General features: G+C 40.9%; 1 protein-coding gene and 1 long non-coding RNA gene across 2 annotated transcripts in view; one reads left to right on the plus strand and one right to left on the minus strand.

Annotated features, from left to right (window-relative positions):
• Window positions 1-15274, minus strand: part of GALC (galactosylceramidase) — a 57024-nt gene extending 41750 nt beyond the window's left edge. Inside the window, 5 exon segments of the mRNA NM_001003238.1 lie at window positions 2158-2297; window positions 4208-4321; window positions 5733-5796; window positions 6040-6108; window positions 15128-15274. Coding sequence (NP_001003238.1) covers window positions 2158-2297; window positions 4208-4321; window positions 5733-5796; window positions 6040-6108; window positions 15128-15274 — 534 coding nt within the window.
• Window positions 15275-15549: 275 nt separating this feature from the next.
• LOC102154577 lies at window positions 15550-19164 on the plus strand. The gene is made up of 2 exons (XR_005363652.1): window positions 15550-18416; window positions 18699-19164. It is a non-coding gene; the product is annotated as an uncharacterized LOC102154577 (long non-coding RNA).
• Window positions 19165-20103: the final 939 nt, after the last annotated feature.

Consider the following 20103-nt stretch of genomic DNA (forward strand, 5'->3'; position numbering starts at 1 on the left):
CCATTCAATCATTCAACAAACACTGACAATGTAAGGTGTGCCACGGACTCTGTCAGGCACTGGAGACCCAGCAGACAGGAGTGTTGTAATAATTTTTATAAGATCTGGATCCCTGGGTGACTCAGCGGTTTAGTGCCTGCCTTCAGCCCAGGGCATGATCCTGGAGTCCCTGGATCGAGTCCCACATCAGGCTCTGCATGGAGCCTGCCTCTCCCTCTGCCTGTGTCTCTGTCTCTCTATCTCATGAGTAAATACATAAATTCTTTAAAAATAATAATAATAATTTTTATAAGATCTTACCATCACATTTAAGGCCAATATAAATAAGTACACTGTAGGGGACGCTTGAGTGGCTCAGTCGGTTAAGTGGCTGCCTTAAGCTCAGGAGATGACCCGAAGGTCCTGAGATCGAGCCCCATGTTAGGCTGCCCCTCAGTGGGGAATCTGCTTGTCCCTCTCCTCCTCCTCCCCCACTCATACTCTCTCTCTCTCTCTTTTTCTCTAATAAATATACAAAATCTTTTAAAAAAATAAAGTATCCTGTAGAAGTAATTTTTTTAAGCATACACAAGATCACACAATATGCTATATCACAAAGGCAAATTCTTAATGAGGACAGATAAAGGGAAATTGCACAGCTCTCGATGGTTTAGAATCATGAGGGATGAGGTTTTAGAAATGAAAGAGAATTTCCATGACATTAGTTTTGCCGCCGAGAAAACTGTTAATGACACAGATGGCCTAGAGTCCAGGCACTATCACTCACTTTACTCTAGAGATACAGGAAAGTATTTCGTATCAAAGAAGCTCCTCACCACAGCATGTGAGTCTAAAAGAGTGTGAATTACCCACTCTTTACCAGAAACATTTTCTGAGTGTGACTTTACTGTAATAAAATGCTATTTAGATCGAAACCTACATTTAGTTTCACTATAGGTTAAAAATACCCTGACATATGAAAGTTCTCAAATACAAACTAATTTTCGATTAGAATTTGGAGAAAAAAATTTTTTTAAAAAGTATATTCTTGCTCCTGGCTGCCTACAGCCCTTGGCCCATCCTCAGGTCCTCTCTCCTCCTGTGATTTTACAGTTTAATCTATCCCAGTTCCTATCTCTCTCACTAAACTCCTTAAGGACTTATTAATCTTGGTATCCCTAGAATATAACAGTCCCAGTGCCTGCAACATAGGAGGAGCTCAATAATTGTTGGCTAATTGCAAGAACACTTTTTAAATCAGTTTTGACAGATGGCATATTAATAAGCAAACATGTGTGGAGACCACCATGTATTTGTTGTGAGGTTCTGTGAGGTATGGTGCCTCCAGCCTGCCAACAGACCAGCTGGAAAGACGTCATATTTTACATTTTTTCAATCATTAAAAGGCGTTAAATAACAGTTTAAGACAAGGGTAGGCAGATTTTAGCCATCCTGCCAAATCCAGCCTACCCACTATTTGTATTTTTTTACAACCTGAGAGCTGAAATTGGTTTTTATGGTTTTAAATGGTTATGTTTTAAATGGCTATGTAATTACCTACATAATATCCTTCATGTTGCCTTTTGACCCACAAAGTATTTACACTCTAACCCACTAAGAAAAAGTGTGCCACCCCCTGATTTTGGACAACAGAAGATTCATAGAGCAAAATGAAATTAATCATCGGACTGTATGGTAAATATAGTATTCTTGTATGACCAGAGAAACTAGGGAAAGCTTTTAAGGAGAACATGAGCTAGGGTGGTACCAAAAATCAAAAAAAAAATTTTTAAGAAACAGGCAGAGGGAGAAGCAGGCTCCATGCAGGGAGCCGACATAGGACTCGATCCCGAGTCTCCAGGATCACGCCCTGGGCAGAAGGCAGCACTAAACCACTGAGCCACCGGGGCTGCCCAACCAAAAGTCAAAATTAAAAAAAAAAAAAAAAAGTTCAGAGAAGGTACACATTTAGCACAGTTTTCAAAAGATGTTAGAATTTGGATGGGCAAAGAGGAGGAATAAAAGGTCACATGTAGTTACTTTGTTATCAGATGCCAATAGAATAAATTAGTCTCATGACCCAAAATGGTTGGTCAACAAAATGCCAAAGAATCAAATTACTTTAAGAAATTACAAATAAATGTCCAAAAGTTAATCAGCTTTACATATATTACTAACCCCGATATAATCAATGTCCAAATCATGATAATGCTTGGCACCCACAATCCAGGTCATGATATAGTAGGCAGTCAGCTGAAGATTCACGTAAGGCCAGTTGAAACCTTTTCCTATCCATCCAGGAAATGACCATGGCAACCCTGCAGAAAGGAAAAGGTAAAGGTGGAGTGAGTGTAACAGTGCTGGCACAGTGAAAACAAGGCAAAAGAACTCACGCTAAGCAAAAAGCCAATACAGATCTTACTCAAGATTATATGCCATGCACAAACTCCAAAATCTCTTCCCATTTATGAACTCTGCAACTCCTTAATGATCCCTAAAGTCAGCCTCAATAATTCCAAATGTTCTTTCAAGAAATAAAAACACAAAGGCTCTCTCAAAGATACTTGCCAATAGAAAGAAATGTAACATACAATTTAACTTGACAAGACCACCACCTGCTACAGGGATACTTGATATTCAATTTCTTTCCTCTGAAGTCAAATCAAAGAGTTCTGAAAAGCTTATGCCTAACTTACAGGTTGAGTATAATACAAATTCCTCATTCACTAGTACATCTTCTTAAAACTTAAGGCTTCTTAAAAAACTATTCAGATAATCAAATTCAGCAAAGCTAGTTTGTCATCATATCAATATAAATCCCAATGACTCAACAGGAAAATACATCTTTGCGGTATGATATAGATCAAATAATCCACATTCTTCCAACACTCTATTATTTTTAAGTAAGAAAATGAGAATAGTAGAGAAGCACTAATTACAATTCTAAATCCTGATTCTGTTACTAATATGTTAAAATAAGCTCAACAGTTAAATTCCTCAACTGTTAATATGTATTACCAATCTAACTCACCACTGAAAAAAACCATAATGAACAAAAGAACAAAATGCTTATTTTTCTAAATTTGGGAGGAATGTCTAAGTGTATATCCCATAAGAAATGTGACATTAAAATACTGGAACATTTTATAACAATGAAATGCATTCTACAGAACCACCATGTGTAAGTCTTTGTTAGAACATGATTCAGCATGCCAGATTTTCTACATTTAAATGAGAACTGACCTTGAAAACAGCCCAATGGGTGAGTATGTGCTGAAGTCAATGATGCTTCTTTTTTTTTACTGCTTAAAATATTTCCTGGAATCTCTTACAAAAGACCATTTATAAAGAACACACTAACTCCTCATTTTTTTAATTTAGAAAAACTTATGTTTGTCCTTTGTTAAAAATGATTTTTAAAATAACTTGAAATCAAGCCTATTAAATGGATCTCATTGATCTCATACAGACTAGATGTGTGAGCTTGTTTCAAAAAATCAAATTCATTTCAAATGACAACTGTATGCCATCACTGTGTATGTTTGCAGTATCTTACAGTTCTGCACACTGCTACACGAGAACTATAAAATGAACATAGTAGTCCTATTTGAGAAATCCAATGATCCTGCCACTAGAACTTAAACTCCACAAGGGCAGGAATTGGGGGCTGGATTGTTTGGTATCCCTAATGCCTAGAACAATGACCAACACATTGCTGAGGTTCAAACAAACACTTTCATGGGAACCTCTTATATAAATGGGGTCTATGACTTCATGTAATGCATAATTATACAAACAGTTGGGATACACTACTACACCTAATATACAATTTTCTAGATAGTATTGCCCTTTTACAAATTTTGATAAGAAATTTTGTTGAGAGTAATAGTTTAACATCACAAAAACAACCAAAATACAATTAGGTTCTATATCTGATTTTGCCATTTACTAATTATCTCACCTTAAGTCAAGGTGGCAAAACCTAAGCCTCTTCTGCTTCTATAAAATGGGAAGAGTAATGCCTCACTCCAAAGTTATTATATATAAAGAGCAGACATAATATAAGGGCAAAGAAAGGATCAACCCTGGCACATGCTTTGCTGCTGCTAGGATGATGGTAGTATTAACAACATTATTAGTACCTCAGTATTAATAATGACTCCACAAACAGAATTCAGAATTTAAAAGTTAAATGGAATGCAAAAGCATGGCAAACTTCACTTCTTACCCATGAGTATAATATTAGGGTTCCGCTTCTTAGCTTCCTTCATTAACCACCACTCATATCCTCGGAAAAAATTCTCATCTAATGCATAGTGCATGTGGGAGGGTTCAGTACCATCTGCATGGGAGAGAGCAAAAGAGAAAGGAAACCATCCATTAATGGTATTTCATAGGACCGCTCTCCCCTATACATATACACATTTCAAAGAAGACGCATTCCAGTTCCAGTCCTAACATGGAGCAAATAAGAATGATCTTATATCACTAGAGGATGGATGATCAAAGCATATTATTTCATGTTTTTCATTACTCGAAGTATCATAAAGGTCTTGAAAAGCAAAACCACAACTTTCTATTATAAGCAGTATTGAGAGAAGTGTTATCAATTCATGTAATTAAAAAGTCCTAGAACCACATTCTCCCAGGCTTTGGTCTGGTCTCTCTGGGTCTTCAAATCCCCATGTCCAACACTGACTTCAGATCACCTTCAACTTCCAGCTTCTCAATCCTAGTTGTGAATCCCCGGGCCCCTAAGACCCATTCTCATATCCCCGGCCTTGAGCCTATAACATGCTTCATTAAACCAAGACAACAGAGCTTTGAGAGAAAAAAGGGAAGAGTATACAACTGCACATCTCCTCTATAAAAAATCCTATCCTAACTTCCAAGGTGTGTCAAGGTAGCTGATACCAGTCCTCACGTGTTACCACACTTCACAAACATCTGCCCTTGTTTGGAAGGGCCTCACAAGGAGGGGGCCTTGCCCTTTTCTTTTCATTTCTATTTCATTTCATGAAATATTCTATTTCATTTCATGAAATATTCTATTTCATTTCATTCTTTCATTACTAATTAAACATTAACACCACCATGCAGACATAGCTTTTTAACCAAAATTATTCCCAAGTCACCAACAAGAACATGCTGTATACTGTAAAGTTCACTAAAATGGAATCTGGCCTATAAATAATAAGCTCTATTATCACTGAATTTTTTTCTTCCTGTGCATCAACTGACTACATGGACGACACAAAGCCAATCAAAATGGTGATAGTGAAGATTGAAAATTTAATGGTTAAAAATAACTTTGTTTTTAAAAGAAAAAAAGCTGTACATCTGAAATACTGATGACAACTTATATTTTTGCCACACATTTTATTTAAAACTAGTAACATAATAACATTTTACATGTTTTCTACGTTAAAAGTTCTTTTTGGAACTTCTCAATAAAAATTCCAAACTGTCTCTATGCTTCCTACTGAATATAATTTTTTTAAAACCTGTGGGTTTGCTGCAGATTAATCCATTAAATAAGCAATCTAAAGTCCAAATACTATTTTACGAGAAGAAAAATGAGGATTTTGATATAAAATTTTTAATAGAGTAAAAAAAGAACAATAAGAAACTATCCATAAGCAATAATCAACATCAAAAATGTTGGTATCACTTATATTCGGATTCATAGTCCTTAAATTTAGGTATAGATTAAAACACTGAAGGAAAACAATCCCATTTCCCAAATCTCCTACCTGTTGTCTGCCCATCACCACCTATTTCGACTTTTAGAATATGCAAAGAGGCACCAAAGTTTGGCTGGGGAAAGAAGCAGGAGTATTAATACTGTAATTCACCAGATGAACAACAAAGTACATTAAGACAATTACTAATTACTGTCTTTAGTTTTAAATTTCGAATAAATAGCAACTTCTTCCAAAAGTAATTTGCCGTTTGTTTTTGTAATGCTAGAATTGGGAAGGTGATCAATTCTACCACTGAAATTCACCATAGTTTATCAAAAATATCACAGGTGCCATTAAATAATTATTTTCTCATTACCTTAAAGAGATAATCCAATATTTGAGAACGATAGGGCTCTGGATAATTTACTAGAAGTCGGGAGGTTGCCTAAAAAAAAAGTTCAGAAGTACAAATAAATCCAATCATGAACATGTTTTCATAGTGCTGATGCACACCACACAACATGCCCATGTTTAACCAGCTCTTAGGCAAAGTTGAGTGGTGAAAAGTCGTTTCCCAGGTTATTTTTTTACCAGCCTTTATTTTGTCCATCATTGGGCAAATAAGGCTGTTGTCTGTCCAAAAGCTAAAACACAGGATCCAAGCCTCAGCAGTTTTCTCTTCTACTGAGATGAGGGTTGACTGGGCAGTAAGTAAGCCAAGCAAGTCTATTAATGAACCTCATGATCACAGATTTGTCCTGGGGACCTGAACTCAGAGAGTGGTTATTAGAAGAAATGAAACTCAGGTTCTCTATCTTAAGACCATTTGATAACTATAATATCTGGGGGCCAGGACGGAAAGGATTAATATCAGGTAATTTTTTTCACTCATTATCTTGCAAGAAATTATTACAAGCAGCAATACCAAAAGGAATCACTACTCTCCCCATCTTTACTAGAGATTTCTAAGTTCTGTTACTATTAAGCATGAGTACACAATTACCCCCAGGCCAAGCTGTTCTAAGGAAACCTCACATTGGCATCAGAATGCATGAAAAGACAGAGGGGGCAGGTTGCAGAGACCAATACGTGATCACACCTAACCCATGGCCGACGACTGCTTCAACAAAGAAATCACAAAACCAACAGTGGACCAATAATATATCTTCTGGGGAGCACTATGCACAAAAGGAATAAAAGAAATAGGTTTTGGGATGCCTGGGTGGCTTAGTAGTTGAGCATCTATCTGCCTTTGGCTCAGGGCATGATCCTGGATTCCCAGTGAGTCTCAATCGGGCTCCCTGCATGGAGCCTGCTTCTCTCTCTGCCTGTGTCTCTGCCTTTCTCTCTTTGTGTCTTTCATGAATAAATCAATAAAATCTCTTAAAAATAAAAAGGAAATAGGTTTTAACTTGAATCAGCAGCATGTCCCTTGGCTTAGAAGCCAGACAGCCCTATGTTCAAAGCACTGACACTGAGGGTAAGACACCCAACTCTTATGGGGCTCCATGTTCTGTTTCCCACTCTCACATATGCTACCACTGAATTCTAATGGCACCTTATCTATCTCCCTCACACCTACAATCTTCCCAGCCCCTGCCACTGAGACACAGACCCATGGAGCTACCCTCTCCTCCTTTCAAGTTCAACAAATCCCCAATCAAACATGGCACTTTTTCCTAAGTCTGTTCCTTCTCCTGCATTTGTTATCTTAGTAAAGAACAGCATCTGCCTAAACCATAAACATAGGTTTATGGGTTTTGGGGGGTGGGTTTTTTTTTTTTTGGCCTTTTCTTCCACTTTATTTCATATTCTCACCACAATAATGATTCCTTTAATTTAAACTAAAAACCAGGGATCCCTGGGTGGCGCAGCGGTTTGGCACCTGCCTTTGGCCCAGGGCGCGATCCTGGAGACCCGGGATCGAATCCCACATCGGGCTCCTGGTGCATGGAGCCTGCTTCTCTCTCTGCCTGTGTCTCTGCCTCTCTCTCTCTGTCTGTGACTTAAGTAAATAAATAATAAATAAAATATTTAAAAAAAAATAAAAAATAAAAAAATAAACTAAAAACCATAGAGGGTTCCGGAAAGGGTGGCAGCAAAGGATCGGAGATGTCAAAGACTGAGGGACAGGTGGGGTGGGGAATCAGCAAATTGTCTTAACCAGGCTCTTGAAGTTGCTGGTGGCTTGGAGCAGCAGCTGGTAGGCCACTGGATGGATCTTAAAACTGTAGAGCCTGGACACAAACTGGTTCACGGGCCGCTTTGGCCAGTACTCAGGGTGCACCATGAAGAGCATGTGAGGGAAACCGGTGCCAAAGAAGGCGCCATCCACATGACAGTACCTCGATGACTTGAGTGTGTACACATCCATGCACTTGGGGCAGTAGAGCTTCACCATGGCCTCACCTGGGATGTCCGAAAGGCCGATGAGAAGCATTGGCTGGTTCTAACAGTACACACAGGGACAGTAGCCAAAGTCTCCCTGCTGGTACTTTTCCAATATCTGGGCGATGCTAAGTTGGTGAGGATATAGCAGGCGTGGATCAATTCATAAAGCATCTCAGCTGCCTGCTCAATCAGGTCGTTCTGGTTGGGGTTGTTCCAGCTCTTCATCAGGCTCCAGGTCAAAGATCATGTCTAGAGCTTGTCGATAGTGAGGCACCTGTTCATTGAGTCTAGGGAGATTGAATTTATCCTAGATGTAGTCTTCATCCACTTCACAGAAGAATTCATTGCCACGGAGCCCACAGAACCAGGATATCCAATTCCCATTCATCTTCAGTCACCAAGACCTCCTTAATATCTCTCAAATCCATCTCCTCACTTCAACCCTACTTCCTTCAGCAGGTCCCCTTCAGTCATTACTCTGAGACCATTAAATGGTCTCAGGGCCTCCCATCTGCCTCCCTGTAATCTATCCTCCACACTCCTTGCCAGATTAATCTTCCAAAAACACAAATCTAAACACAAAGGCACTCTGTATAAACCTGCCAAGACTGCTCCTCTGCCAAGAGTTTTCAGGATAAAGTTCAAATTGCTCCCTTTTATACCCAAATCTTTAACTATTTGGATAGTAACTCTTACACGTTACTCAGTACCACTCTCATGCCTTCTATCTAGATATATCAAACTACTTTTTCTCTTTCTTCTGTCTGGAGTGCACTCTACACACTTATGTGGCCAACTCCAAAGCATCCTCTTCAGGGAAGGTCCCCTTCTGCTCCTCCCCTATATTTGTTGTAGGTGGCTCTCCTGTGCACTCCCCTGGCTTCCAATCTACAACTCTACTGTAACTCTTCTAACCTTGCACCCTACTCACCACCCCACTTCTCTGTCTCAACTCTGAGTTCCTTGAGGACAAGAACTATGTCTTACTCAAGTTCATACCCCCATTTCTTCTCTTATTCAGTCAACATTAAATATCTTTTATGGTATTGTTTGTTGCATAGACAAAATAATAGACACAGACAAAATAACAGAGGAGGCTTTGAGTCAGAAGGAGCTTGCATCCCAATTGCATCATTTACGAGCCAGGTGACCAAGCTAGGTGATTTGTTGTAAAGTAGGCTTTCCCACTCCTTAGAACTCCTTCAGCTGTTCTAAGGCTAAGGTAAGATGTATGTAAAGGACATAGCACAGTAGCTGGCACACAGTGAGCTCTCATTAAATGACACGCATTGTACAAATTGTCTTTAAAAATACAGTCACCGGGATCCCTGGGTGGCGCAGCGGTTTGGCGCCTGCCTTTGGCCCAGGGCGTGATCCTGGAGACCTGGGATCGAATCCCACGTCAGGCTCCTGGTGCATGGAGCCTGCTTCTCCCTCTGCCTGTGTCTCTGCCTCTCTCTCTCTCTCTCTGTGACTATCATAAATAAATAAAAATTTAAAAAAAAATACAGTCACCATTCTCAAAGAGCTTACAGACTGGTGGAGGCTCAAACATTAGACACTCTGTAAGTGAGTGAACACTGTATATGCACAATAACTCAGCCTTGATCAAAGAGAAACAATGCTTCCCACCCTGAAGTATGCCATTAGAACAATACGTTTGGCTGTTTGGGGGTTATTTTGCCTCCACGCACTCTTATCCTTAACACAGAACATGCAAACTTTGAGCAAACACACCACATCATTGTGCTACTGCAAGCCTATGCAAGCCTATGTCATTCCCAATGCAAAAGCATTAGTCAATAGCAATAGTTCAGAGTAGTATAGCCAAATGTTGAAATGCACCAGCAAGGAGTAACAAATTACCAGTCACCCTCCTTGAAAAAGGCCTGGAGCTATTTCCAAACAGCCCAGGAAGAAGCTGTAGCACAAGGGCTGACACACAGTAAATTCTCAATAAATGGCAGACATTTTATACCCAAGTATGTTTTTCATGCAACTTACTTCTGATGAAACAGGATGATATTAACCAAAATAATCATGTGCCAGATGCCATCCCAAGCACTTTACATCTATCCTCCTGATGCTCCCACCAGGTTTCAAGGTCTCCTCAGAAAAGAAACTGAGACACTGAGAGATTAAATAACCTGCCCATGGCTGTACAGTGAATGGCAGGGCCCAGATGGGACCCCTGACAATCTGCTCTTAAACCCACATTCTTAACTACTGTCCCATACTGCCTTCCCTATCAGATTGGAGGATAAAGTAAGAACATTCCAAACCTACTGCCACAAAGTGTACAACATACGAAGGACTCCACAAATAAGTCTAAAGTGACGTGCAAATATAATTTTGCAACCATTTTCATTCAATCAATATTTATGAAGCTTCTAAGATGAGGAACGCACTATGCACAGGGACACTATCAAATGGATGAGTATCCTACTGAGTCATGCAACATTCTTCTCATTTAAATAATCTTAAATGGAGTTAATAAATATAAAATAAGGAAAAAATAAATAAATAAAAAATAATGAAGACCTCCATTTTTCAGCAAGTTTAAATATTGGATTTAATGCCACAAGTAAAGATACTAGGACAGATGGGTCCTCATTTAATGATACACTGGCTAGTCTAGGTTTAAACCACAATAATAAAAAGAATGACTGTAGTAAACACACACACACACACACACACACACACACACACACACTGACCAATTAGTCCACGTTACCCTGAAATATACTCCAGTACCTATGAGTAAAGTTGCAACATCAGAAAATAAAAGCATAAAAATCAAGAAGAATAAGTTGAGTTAAGGAAAAGTTGTGCCTCTCCCCACTCTAAAACGCCCTCCACCCCACAAAGCAGGTCAGAGCAGCTACAGACTAGGTCATCCATTCTAGCCTAAGCTACAATGGTTGCCTTTTTCTTTTAGTAATGCAAATGTAGGACTTAAGCGTTGATTGCCAAGGCATCCACTTTTCAACAGTAATTATGTTTTATGGTATGTATACTTAAAAAGTTACCCAAATCATTTTGCTAACTTGAAACCCTAGAGTTTTGCCAAGTTCAATGATAGAAAGTCATTAAATATGTAGATATCTCTACCAAATATAAAATGTTGAAACATTAATTACTGAACACAAGTTTATCTACTTTTGGTTTCTTGTAACAGAAGGTAAAGATATCTGGATCTGTTAGTAAACACGTCCTGCGCTATACTGAAAAACTGTTACTATTTTTTTAAATAGAGGCATATCCCTCTAGAAATTATGAAATGTATTCATAAATTCGCCAATATACAAAGTGCTAGTAAATAGTTTACAACTGCTTACTCACTAGTTTTCACTAGAAATTAACGTTTCTAAGACTTAAGGATTCTAACAATATATGTAATTAAACACACAAGAAATAAGAGAAACAACTCTAGGCAAGGAAAGTAGGATGTATTTTAGCTAAGGTATGAGGTATGGAGATGCATTTTTGTTAAGGCAAATAAAGTAATTTTGTCCTAAAATAGACAAATTAAATGGATATAGAAAAGGAAAAAAAATAAGAGAGGGAGAGAGAATTTTATCTTGTGTAGGCAAGCTAGCTAAAAATAATTTATTATAAACTTTTTAAAATAAGCTTTAATAAATAGTGTACTTCTAAAAACTAAAGCTTAGTTTTCTTTCATCTGCTAAAAGGACAGTTTTCTTAGACTATTGGTCTGTTCTTGATAAGACTGTAAGGTTTTTAAGTAATTTGCCTAGGAAATAAGATTCTGTATTTCACCAAAATAACTTCCTATTTTTCAAGCTTTGATTACTTAAGAAAACGAGTCTTCTCTATTTAAAGAGCTAAGGTTCATTCTTTTCTTAATAAATTATATAACTTTCTGTATTTGCCTATGAAGTCTCTAATTGTAATTTTGGTGAAAGTTATTTAAATAGATAACTAGTATTTCACAGTGATCTATGATTCTACATAATCAAGTATTTTAAAGCCTTTTGATATTTCTGACAAACATCCAGAATCAAATTCTAAATGAAGTCTTTTTAAACTTGAACTAATTTTGGGATATTCCAGAGGGTCCTGGACCATCTCAAATGATTTGCTCCTTCTTATTAAAAGAGAGATCACAGACTGATTAGGCTTATCTGATATGTTAAACTATATGGAAAGCCTTGTCAAATAAGTAATGAGAAATCTTTTTTAGGTTAATTTGTGTGGATATGTGTGATTGATGTAAGTGTTCCAGAAATCATATGAAATTCCTAGATACCTACTATGCCCCTGGTATAATATTGTCACTTATAATTGTAGTTATTATCTAGAATGTTATATGTCACAGAAATAACCAAAGATCCTCGCCAATTCCATTGTAATGAACTCCCATCAGGTGTTTAATGTGGCTATTTCTAAGCCTTTAAGTTTTCCTGGCAGCCTTACCAGGTGAGTTAAGAAAGGCCACTTTTTGGGAGGCCCAAAAATGTCAGGATATTTGGGAGACCTTAAGAAAGGAATTCACTCATATCTGCAGGTATTGTAGGTGAAGTCTGAAGGCAAGTCCTTGGCCTGACTGCCCAGCCCTGAGAGACTTTGAGAGTCCAATCTGAGATTCCTTGTGGAAAAAAAAAAAAAAAAATCCAGCAAAGCGCACTTAGAAAAGCCTATCTGATCAAACCAGTTTAAATGAGATGGCCAAAGATGTTTAAATATTTCACAATATTACCCAAATCTTTGAACGCATTCTTGAGCCCCAGGATCACTGACCTGGTTTCATGGCAGGACCCTTTAAGCTTGGTACAATGGCTACAGACTAGATTTCAGACTATCGTCTGTATAATTATTATAGGAGTGCTATCTAATCCTACTTAGATGTGTATTTTCTGTGTTACAACATGCCTTACCCCTGGCTTTTAACCTATCCATATCCAGGGTCAGCACTGACTCTGATGCCTAACATCAGAGGTGGATTGTAGTGGAAACCCTGACAGTTTTTTTCCTTTTTTGTAATGCAAGTGCCTGAGGGCAGACTTCAAAAAAGGTATCCACTTCAAAGATGGCTATGTCAAAGAAACACAATGCCAGCCACACACCTAGACCAAGAACAAGGCTGCCCACAGGGGGATACCCAGCCTTCTTTATTTTAAAGACCTTGGTTGATTTCAGTAACTGACCATTTAGGTTGCTTGTTTTTCCTCTTCCTGCAGTTTAAATTCCCCTTTTTACGTTTTTAAAGTCACCAGTGAGTGAGCCTGCATTAAAAAAACAGGACCTCAGGGGCTTGCACACTGGAGCTCCTGCTCTCTTCCTCCTTTTCCCCACAACCTTGCTGTGTAACCCAAGGTGTGCCATGTGCTTGTCAGGATCTGTGAATAATAAACTTTTTTTTTTTTTCAAAGTTTCCCGGTGGTTATTGCTGAGGACATCTTACGACCATAATTTAAGAACCATAAGGGCCAATCGAGCCACAACACGGGTTATGGTAGGCTGAGATCAGCACACAACATCCATTCAGCAACCAAGCAGTCAAGCTAGTTCTGAAATGCATCTGAATATACAAGCTCCGTCTGACTCAACCTAACAAACAATTCATTCAAGAGTTAGGCCTTAACATCATAGAAAATTAGCTCTGGTTGTGATTTGGGGTACAACGGAAGGGGGGGGGAAACAAAGACAGGAAAAAGGTCACCGTGGGCATGTGATAGAAGCAAATAAATTTTGTTAGAGCCAAGAAGAATCATGCTACTACTAAAGCAAGCTCCCAGGCCTAGAGGCCACCTGTCAACATGACTAGGAAACTTAGACAACTACCAGCTGTGCCCACACAATTTTACACAAAGCTGGAAATGGTCTTCATGTCTCCCTTCACTTAAATCTTACAGAATGCCCAGGTAACATGAACTCATTCCTCCCCCCTCCGCCCACCCCCCCAACTATCACAGCCAAGAGAGAACTAAGATATGCCAATTAAATGCAGTTGGTATTCTAGATGACATCCTGGAACAGAAAATGGGCATTAGGTAACTACGAAGGAAATACGAAGTGTGGATTTCCATATGTTATTAATCCTGGTTGTGACAAAGGTATAAGGTACCTTACCTATGGGATGGGGGATGCTGATAACAGAAAAGGGGCTGCAGGGTGTATGGGAACTCTGTATTATCTTGGAAACTTTTCTGTAAATCTAAAACTACTCTAAAATTAAGTTTACGTAGTAGAAAAAGGTCTCTCCCTACTTAGTATGAGAATCAACTGGTGTTATTTGTCAAAATGCAAGTTCTCAGGCCCCCGATCCGGAACTACAGTCTGAATGAGGCGTGCAGTTTACCAAGCATACCAGGTGATGCTCATGCCCCCCAAGGGTGGTGGCGAGACACCTGGGCTGCTGACCAGGTGTCTCCCCCTCCCTGCACACAGACACTGCCACCAATTTGACACAGAGGCACCAACCTTTTGGGGGGGGAGGGAGCAACTCGCCCCACCTTGGGCCTTAATGACTCCCAAGAAACAGTGCACCATCCTAGACTACCGGTTGATCCTAATGTAGCCTGCCATTAAAAACAAAGGAACGGGGGGGGGGGGGGGAGTCCCACGTGGCCTCTTACCTTCCTAAAGATGCCCTGAGGCACCTGTCGCGCCCCCAAACAAGTACCTGCTGTGCACTGGCCCCTCTGAAGTCAGCCAACCGCACCCTGCAGTAGTGGTCCAGGGCTCCCGACCCCCACCCCCACCTGCCCGACCCTCTGCGGGGGGAGGGGGCGTCCTCCCGGGAGGAGTGATGCTCCCCGGCTCCCTGGCCATTTCTGGAGCGACCCTGAGGAATGCCGTCTCTGCGGCAAAGGGAGGCGGCTCCCGGGTGAAGGGACGAGCTACACCTGTCACTTGCTCGGCGGGCCTCCGCATCCTCTATTAAAACTAACTGCGTCCATCGGCCCGTCCAGAGCGCGCTTCTGGCGCGGGCCGCGACTGGAGAGCGCCGCGGGGGCTTCTGGGACGCCCCCGCCCCCCGGCCACCGCCGCGGGGGCTTCTGGGACGCCCCCCACGGCCACCGCCGCGCGGCCCGCCGCCCGCCGCTCACCCCGCCGCCGCTGACTGCCCCGACGCCGTCGAACTCCCGGCCCAGCCCGTCGGAGTCGTCCAGCACGTACGCGCCGCCGGGCACCAGCAGCGCGCACAGCAGTAGGGGCACCGCGGCGTGGCCCGCCGAACCCGCGGCGGCCGTCATGGCTTTCCCTCGGCGTTGCCGGGAAGCCTGCAGTGGGCGCTCGGCCATTGTGTGGGTCACATGACTCCGGTGCCCAGGGAGGCGGGTCCGGCTGCCGCCATGATGGGAAAGGGCAGGAGGGCGCTGACGCCGGGGCTGCCATCTTGGTTGCGGGCCACACGTCGCCGGCGCAGCCGCAGTAGTGATGTAGTGCGGTGGGGGTGGCCGAGGGAGGTTTTTCGGGTCGCGACTTTGGCGCGGGTGGCGCGGGTGGCGCGGGTGGGGGGGCGGGGTGGTGTCTTCAAATGAAGTCACTTTTGTGCTGCTTTTCAGGCCTACGTGCTGGAGCACGTGAGCGAAGGAAGTGGCTGCTGAGAAGGCATTTCTGGTCCCAAAAATCTTTCTTTGCAGGCCCGTGGGATTCGGTTTTTGGTGTCTATGCAACCTTGGAGACCCCAAAATGGCAAAGAGAAGACCCAAAGGCTATAGGACACACGAGTTTTCACCTTCAGAGCCCTATTTGGAATCAGATTGTTTTGTCCCTTAACTACAAACCTAAATATAAGTTTCAGGATCACAGTAATCCTAGGAGGAAAAGTCTCCCATCTGTGCAGTCCCAAAAAAAGGAGGTTCTCAAGCCCTTCTGTTATCCCTGTGTTCCTAATATACAATAGCTATGCTTGCTTTTTCTCCTCTTAAATTACTATAGATCTATTTTGGTTGACCAAAGACAGTCCCAGCTTATTATGTCTATTGTTCTAATATAAATTATAAATAGTGCTCCTTTCACCCTCAAAAAGTGTTCTGGCTTGGGTGGTAAGTTATGTAGTTCCCTGTATATGGGCCACTTTTTCTTCCATTGCTTCTTCTTCCAGTACAGCACATGTCTGAACTCTTATCTTCTCTACCACCACTGTTCCATGATGCAAGTCAGTAACCATGCAGGTTGGATAGATTTATCTTTCCAGAACTCACTCTGATCCATCCCTTCTAATAATGATCTAATAATAACTTAAGCCAGAATTTGAGAACCAGTGGGTATAATCCACAAATGGTAAATGAATGCTAAACCCCCTACCAATTCTGAGATTTTTATATCTGTGATATGTATATAACATGCGTAATAAGGTAACGAGAAGGGAAGGTACCAGGGTGGAAATAGAAAAAAAAAAAAAAAATACCGTACGCAAGAAACTGAGAGGTTGAAACCAGTACCCAGCGTACGTCATCCTATAACACGTCATTGTACCTGTATTTGAAAGGCATACCACAAATATTTGCATACCTTGTGATCTCTATAGAAGAGGAAACACAGAATACTTAACGGAAAAAAAAATGTTCTCATCCCTAGAACATATTCCTATTCCCTAGAACTAGTTCCTATTAGTTCATATATAAAGTTAATTCCTTATGCAGAAAACACCTAGTTTCAAATTTTTAATCTATGTTCAGGAAACCATTAAAAAAGAAAGTTTCTAGGAGAAAGGGAACTAAATATAAGTGGAGGAAGAGAGATCTGTGAACTGTTGAACGCAGGAATCAGATTTGCTCAAGAGGTGAGATGAAGGCAAATAGCAGTTATCAGACAAGTAATCATGCGTTCAGCTTCCTTTGCTTCTGTGGATTGGGGTGTGATAGAAACAAGAAAAGGAGTGCTTCTCAGTGCTCAAATTTCAGATGAGTTTTGAACGTAAAGACAAGTCTTAAAGGAGCAGTGTGTCTGAGTATTGCACTTGAGCCACAGCAAATTTCTCATTTTCCCAAAGTGAAAAATATTAAAATCGGATGGTCTGGGCAGCCTGGGTGGCTCAGCAGTTTACTGCCTGCCTTTGGTCCAGGGCGTGATCCTGAAGACGGGAATGGAGTCCCACATCAGGTTCCCCGCAGGGAGCCTGTTTCTCCCTCTGCCTGTGTCTCTGCCTCTCTCTGTGTCTCTCATAAATAAATAAAATCTTTTTAAAAAAATCGGATGGTCTCCTGAGAAAGATGAAAGATCTTTCCTTTTAATGAAAATTACTGATACAGTCTGATTGTAGTCTGTCATCTCGAGAAAATGGCTCAACTTTTAGAAATCTGAATTCAGCCCTCACAAGGGCAGAGGCCAAGTCTTTTTCCTCTGTATACTTCCCAAGTGGAGTGTCCAAACTGCAGTAGGTACTCCATACATATCAGTTGAACTTAACTCAAAAAAAAAAAAAATTGCCTGTAAAAATGATGCCTCAAATCACTGGGGTAAGAATGGAACTTTTAAAACCTATGAAGACATCTGGATGACTGTTTGGAAAAAGATCAAATTTTGGATCTGTGCTTCATACCACACAAACTGCAAATGGATAGAGCTCTAAATGTAAAATATGAAACCTGACAATTTCTAATACAAAACATGGGTAAATTCCTGTAAACTTGGAGGTCTAAATAATGACTTAATATCTCGATACAGAAAAATAGAAGTTTAATTTTAAAAAATCACTGAATATCCTATGAGGGGGTAAGGAAAAAGGTTTTATTTACAATAGAAAGTAGAAACACTTCTTAAAAGTAGAATCTCCTCTGCATAAAAGAGTACAAAGTATATACCTTCATGAACTATCCTGTAACATCTGCTGTTTATCTCATTTTTTTCAACTTAGATAGTTGCTTCATTGCAATTGTTAATGTCACTCTGTTCAGTGACTTATAAAATACATGTAGGGATTCTGTTAATTCAGGACCTTATCTAAAAACAATGACGATAGTTCTGAGGGCAGGATCCACGTAATGGAATAAATTACATACTGCTTACTAAACATGGTCTTAAGTAGAACTCAGATAAAAACTGCTATAGCAACGAGCAATGTGGTATAGAGTAAGAATTAGTCCTGGAGTCCCAGCCTACTTGACTGCTCTCCACAAATTAGGACAATTCTGGCGGAAAAGATTATTCGTGTCTTCATCCTAATCTGAATTTTTTTTTTTTTTCCGATTTTGTTATCTACAGTCATTCAAGCCCATGACACATGTGGCTGATTCCCCAGGGTGCAGGTCTTGGTGGGAGGCAGATGCCACTGCTTCAGGAGTGAAGGAGCCAGATCATCCCAATTGCAGCTCCCAGCAGCAGGGGGTGTGGCAGTGACCAGTCTCCCACAAGCCAGTTCCTTGAACCTGCGACTTTGATCATGTAAAGGTAACTAGATGGATATATGGGCCACAAAGAGAGCACCCTGGAACCATGCATGTCAGAGTCCAGAGAAGCACCAGCACCAAGGCTCCCTCAGAGGAGCCCTGAGCGCCTGGAACAGCAGGGTCAGAAGTGCCATCCTAAACTATGGCTCAGGCATGGTGACCTGGGCTGCCTTTCTGCTCCTCTGGCTCTGGCCTGTTTCACAAACAAGCCTGGTTGGGCACTTCAGCAGCAGTTCTGTGCCCTATCCTGATTTCAAAGTCATTCACTTTCTGCTCAAATCAGCTACAGGTGGTGCTGTTGTCCTCAGCAGAGAACCCTGTGCAATACACCAGGCTGCCGTCAGGAGCAGAGGCAATCACGGAAAAGAATTCTCAGCCTCCTGTGTCTGCATTCCCTACCCCTCCGACCTCCGGCTTTAAAACACTATCTTTGCCACCTCTCGTTCTTCCATTGGTCATTGTTACTGCGTGGATTTGCTCAAATCAAAGAAATCCAGAAAGTTTGGCTCTCCTCTATGTTACACCCTTGATTCAGCTGTTCGTCTTGGGATCTTTTTTTGCACTGTTGCCAGGGGAAGAATTTTAGAATCCTCCTAATCCCAAATCCAAAGCATGAAGAAAATGACAGTTTCCACCCCTCAAAATATTTTTTTTCAAACATCTAGTGCAATACTTTCCAACAAATATAAGGCAAAGCACATATGTAATTTGAAATTTCCTGTAGCACATTAAAAAAAAAAAAAGCAGATGAGGGGTGTTTAGGTGGCTCAAGTGTGACCTCGGGATCCTGGGATGAAGCCCCACATCTAGCTCTCTGCTCAACGGGGAGTTGGCTTCTCCCTCTCCCTCTGCCTGCTGCTCCTCCTGCTTGCAGTCTCTCTTGCTCTCTCTGTGTCAAATAAATAAATGAAATCTTTAAAAAACTAAAAATTAAAACATTGAAAAGCAGATGGGATCAATTTTAACAATATCCTTTATTTAATCCCAAATACCCACGTATGATCAAATATGTAATCAATATAAAATATATTAATAAACATTTTGTGTTCTTTTTTTCATATGAAGTCTCCAAAAGCCCATTTTTGGGTTTACCCATTGTGTATTTTACATGTACATCACATCTCTGTATTTGCTACATTTTAAGCGCACATGTGGTCAGCAGCTCCTGTATTGGACAGACCAGATCTAGTGTATGCTGGGCCCTGGGCTAGGTACACTCAGTGAATGTCTACCTCTGTGGCTAAAGATGAGGCTGAAGTATATCTACTCTTTGCTAGAGTCCCCATAACAAAATACAACAAATGGTGGCTTAAACAACAGAAACTTCTTTTCTCAGGATTCTGAAGTTCAAGATCAAGATGACAGGAGATTTTGTTTCTTCTGAGGCGTCTCTCCTTGGGTTGCAGGTGGTCACATTTCTCTGTGTCCTCATGTGATCTTTCCTCTGTGCTTACAAGTCAATGGTGTCTCTTTGTGCATCCAAATCTCTTCTTATAAGGACACCAGTCAGATTGGACGAAGGCCCATGCTAACAGTTTCACTGTAATTTAACCCCCTCTTTAAATAATCACTTCCAAATAGTCACATTCTAAGGCACTGGGTGTTAGGGCTTAAATATACAAATTTGAGGGGGACACGTTTCAGCTTGTACAGTCTGCAAGGTTGGGTAAGTATGACCCCATTGCTCA

This window comes from Canis lupus, chromosome 8, assembly GCF_011100685.1.
Source record: "Canis lupus familiaris isolate Mischka breed German Shepherd chromosome 8, alternate assembly UU_Cfam_GSD_1.0, whole genome shotgun sequence".
In the NCBI taxonomy this organism is placed as follows: domain Eukaryota; kingdom Metazoa; phylum Chordata; class Mammalia; order Carnivora; family Canidae; genus Canis; species Canis lupus.